Source organism: Nannospalax galili, unplaced genomic scaffold (assembly GCF_000622305.1).
Source record: "Nannospalax galili isolate Female #2095 unplaced genomic scaffold, S.galili_v1.0 scaffold2925, whole genome shotgun sequence".
Classification (NCBI taxonomy): domain Eukaryota; kingdom Metazoa; phylum Chordata; class Mammalia; order Rodentia; family Spalacidae; genus Nannospalax; species Nannospalax galili.
Genome location: NW_008352061.1, coordinates 108,293 through 112,818, shown reverse-complemented (window position 1 = coordinate 112,818; position 4,526 = coordinate 108,293). Strand labels below are relative to the sequence as shown.

The following is a 4,526-nucleotide window of genomic DNA, read 5'->3' as shown; positions in this document are numbered from 1 at the left end:
AGAGATTTATCTGCAAGTATTATAGAGAAGTATACAAAATTCAGAATGAGAAGTAACTGTTGCAAGTACCAGAAAATTATGCTATTAATTTAAGTGTCATCAGAGCACAAAAGATCACATTCCAGGACTGTGTGAACATTACTAAATACTGGAAATATTAGTACTTCAGATGAAGATATTATGGTCTGTGATCTGGTTAAGGGACTGCCGTTATTCCTTCACTTCAGGTATTATGAAGGTAACAAAATGCTTTTGAAGATAATGAGCCTTGCATTTGAGGCTGGCAATGTTCACACTTTTCTGCTTAAGTGCTTTCCTAGCCTAATGTCGTTCAGTCACAGTGGTGGGGGGAGAGCTCGTGTCGTAGCTCCGTATGTGCTTTCTCCTCCAGTGTGCACACGCTTCATGGTGAGTAAAACGTCGTTTTCTGAGTGGGTGTGCAAGCTAATTATGCTTTTGTCTTCTTTTTTCTTGTAGAGTATTGCTAATTTGTGTTTGCTTTAAGTTCTTAACTTTTGAGAAAACTTGTGAAAAATACTGCTAGATCTATTACTACCCAGAAATCAAAATGGGTATTTCTTGAAATAGCTTTATTGGTGTATAATTGCCACAGTAAGACAAACACATTTAAAGTGTACAGTGTGGTGAGTTTTGACTAGTCACCACGGAATCATCTCCATTTTCAAGACAGTGAAGGTTCCCCCACACACAGTGCCTCCTTCTCCTGGTGTTCCCTGTCTTCCCCCTTCTGTCCTTTCCTTCTCTCCCCGTCAGGCCCCTGTGGTCTGCTTTCTGTCACTGTAGCTCTGGTTTTGTTTTCTACGTACTTTCCTATGACATTTTCTCTCTTTAGTATAATTACTTTGAAGTTCACCCACACTGTAACACGTCATAGTTTGTGTTTTCATTGTGAAATATTTATGGATATAGATTTTTTTCAGGAATTGTCTATTGAAAAGAAAGCTTCTGGGCTGGGGAGATGGCTCAGTGGGTTAAATTACCTGCTGTGCAAGGATGAGTGTCTGAGTTTGAGTCCCCAGAACTCACATAAACATGGGCAGGTGATGCAGGCATGTGTAATTCCAGTGCCCCTGTGGGGAGAAGCTCTCAGGCCAGCTAACACTGCAAATGCAGCCATAGAAAAACAGGAGACCCTACCTTAAATGAGGAGGAAGGCGAGGGATGACACCTCAGGGTGTCCTCCAATCTCCATCATCATCCTGTGGTACACGTGTGTTCTCATTCACACACACACACACACACACACACACACACACACACTGTATATGCAAACCAAGCTGCTGTGAGGATCATATTGATATTATATGAAAATTTGTTTTTATTTCTATTGGGCAGATGCTAGGAGAGAAATAACTAGTTCATTATCGGAGTTGTATCTAACTTTTTAAGAACGATTGCAGCATTCTTCAGTGTGCTGTGCTGTTTTATATTCATAATAACGGTATTTGGGGATTTGCTTTCAGTCACCTCCTTGCTAACACTTAGTATGGTCGGTTTCTTTCCTTTTAGCAATCTAGATGGGCTTTGATGGTATGTCATGTGTGTTTAATTTCCACGTAATGACTAAGGGTGTAACATCTTCCTGTGTTACCATCCATGTATCTTCTCTGTTGAAGTGCCTGTACACATTTTCCTTAAATTTTTAAAATAATGAAAGATATACCTATATTCTTGGGTTGGATGATTCAGTATTGTTAAGATGTCAGTTCTCTCTAAACTGATCTATGGATTCAATATAAAACCAATAAAAATTCTATTTTTTTTTCTTCAGGCACTGATAAAATTATTTTAAAATTCATATCAAAATACAAAGGATATTGGATAGTCAAAATAACTCTGAGGAACAAAGTTGGCGGACTAACCATATCTGGTCTAGAGACATATAAATTTACTTTTATTAAGATAATTTGGTGTTGGCATAAAGGTAGACAATTAGGTCACTGGCATCCACAATTGAGAAGAGACTTGTAGACATCTGTTTGCAGCAAGGCACAAACATAATTGGGTACAGCAAGGAGAGTGTCTTCAACAAGTGGTGCAGAGATGGTTGAAGTCTGTACCAAAGGATGAACTTCTGCTCCTATGCAAAAACGAACTCATAATGAATGGATACATACAATGTAAAACCTGAAACTTCAAAACCTTTTAGACCAAATCTGACAAAGTATGAAATTTTAGGTTAGACAGATTTTTCTTAATACCAAACACAACATTCATGAAGGGACAAGTTGGTAACTGGATTTCGTCAAAATAAAAAAAAAATTCTCATCTTTATTGATCCTGTTAAGAGTATGAAAATGCAGCCTCTAGGCCAGGAGAAATATTTTCCAGTTACATATAGTAATAATGGACATTTATTCAGATTATATAACAAACTCTCAAAACCCCAGAAGGGCAGTGTTTATGCAGACCTACATTCTGTTTAACCCTTTTACTCCGTTAAACTTGTATATAAGCTGATTTCTCGTGGTAAACATGTTTGAAAAACACAGCGGTCTTGCGGAAGTGAATGGGCAGCGCTTACCTGACGGCCCCGGCGTCGGTGGCTGCGCCTCCTCCACTTCTCTAACCACAATGAGCCACACTGTTTCAGCCAGTTTCAAAACTGACTGTCCCTCGCAGGCCTTTCCTACTGCGGAGGCCGAGCAGACCTGGAGCCACTATGGGTTTGCATGTGCACGAACACCTGCAGTTGTGAGGGATTTAATCCCCTTTGTTGATTGACAACCAGTCAACAGCAAGGGAAGCCAATAAAATGCTCCTGCCTTGCGTGGGAATTAATGCGAACTTTCTCTCCAGCTTCTTACAGTGACATCATCGCCACAGTGCCAGCTCGGAGGGACGCCCTCATTTTATGCTGGCTTTTTCCTCCTTATAGTTCACTCTTTTCAAGTCTCTGTTCCCAGTCCCTAAATTCATTTCTAGTACACTTTCCCCACTCAAGCTCCTGACTTAGTCTTTGTTTTTCGAGAGCATCGGAGTCTCAGAATGTTATGTTATATGCTGTAGATAGTTATGGTAAGACGGGTGCAAGTACAGCAATCATACTTATACAGTCCAGAATTTTACCTGAAAAAAATCCTGTTCTCCTCTGTTTGACTTGTGTCTCAAGATTGATCAAAGCCTTGCAACTCTCCATGACCTTCGAAGCAGTTCTCTGGCTGGCTTTCTTTAAAATCTGTGACATTACTACGCTAACATTATAACAAATAAAAGGCCTGACTCTAAAATTTAGTTTTTAAGAGTGGGTTGGTCTGAACTCAGAGGACACATGTTCCCCTAGAGATCTCTTGGAGCCATTCCTCTTCTGGAACTGCACTGATGGAATTTCCCTGCTGGAACTCCACCCTGGAACTGTGTCCTTGAGCCTGGCCCCATTCAAAATGTTTTCTCCAGCTGCCAAGTGGGGATGGACAAGGTTGGTTCCTCGCTCATTTTAATAGCCCATCTGGTCTTTTCATCCTTTATTATAGAATATCTCATTCACTTGGCCTTCCCAATTCCCAGTTTCCACTGTGTACAATGGGGGTGGGTGTGCTTTCAGTGCTTTGATTTGTTAATTCTCAAGCAGACCCACATTCACTCATTCATTCATTCATTCATTCATTCTCTTTTTGGGTGGAGCACCAAATTGAGGTTGCCCAGGTCACAAGACAAAAGAGCACATTTTTTAACGTACTAGGGTTAATTAAAAGTCATTAGTCCAAGTTATGTCTCTTTATAAGTCATTCCTATAAAAATCAATTTATAAATAATGAGCTGCACTAGACTTCCTTCCTTGGCCCAAGAAAATGTTAATCGTCCTCACAGTTGCTGTTTCCTTTGGCTTGTCACCACTGTATGAAAAGTTTTCTGCAACTTTGGAAGAACTAATGGGCTGAAGGCTGTCCTTTTATATTATTAGTTCACAGAATGAAAGAAAAGTGGTTCCCGACATTTCAGTAATACATTCTAAGGTATTTTGAAGAGTTTAGACCTCAGCACACACAATCCCTGGATGATGACATGGTAGAAACTAAACCAAAGACTTTCTTCACTAAAGCTTTGTACATTATTAAAGGAGCTAACAAAGTCTTCATCTACCTCCCATGGTGTTGGATTATGCCCCATAAGCTGTAATTTAAAAAAAATTCTTAAATTTAATAACCACATGATTAGAAGCATTTCATTATAGCTTTAACATATTCAGTAACACATTCCAGAGCAAAGATGCATCTCTTTCAAAACTGGCTGTGAATTTTTAGGTTTACAGTTGAATTAATACAGTTATAGAATATTGAACTCGGTATAAGCCCTGTAAGACATAAAATTGAATGAGTTTTTACCCTTTAAAGAACATCTCCATTTCACTTTAACATATGCTGTTTCCTACATTTTTAATGCCATTTTAAAAAAAATTTTTAGAAGAAGCATATCTTTACAGCTTTAACATGCCCAATAACACTTTCCGGAGCAAAGACACAGCTCCTTCAAAAGTGGCTATAAAATTTCTAGGTTCGCTGTGA

The 4,526-nt window shown here is 39.1% G+C and overlaps 1 protein-coding gene across 1 annotated transcript in view; it reads left to right on the top strand.

The window, feature by feature from the left end:
* The first annotated feature begins 2,496 nt into the window (after window positions 1-2,496).
* The window catches only part of LOC103746658 (FA complementation group L), a 30,481-nt gene continuing 28,451 nt past the window's right edge, over window positions 2,497-4,526 (top strand). Inside the window, exon 1 of the mRNA XM_008848921.2 lies at window positions 2,497-2,715. Within this exon, the coding sequence (XP_008847143.1) occupies window positions 2,497-2,715 (219 nt within the window). The remainder of the gene's footprint in view (window positions 2,716-4,526) is intronic.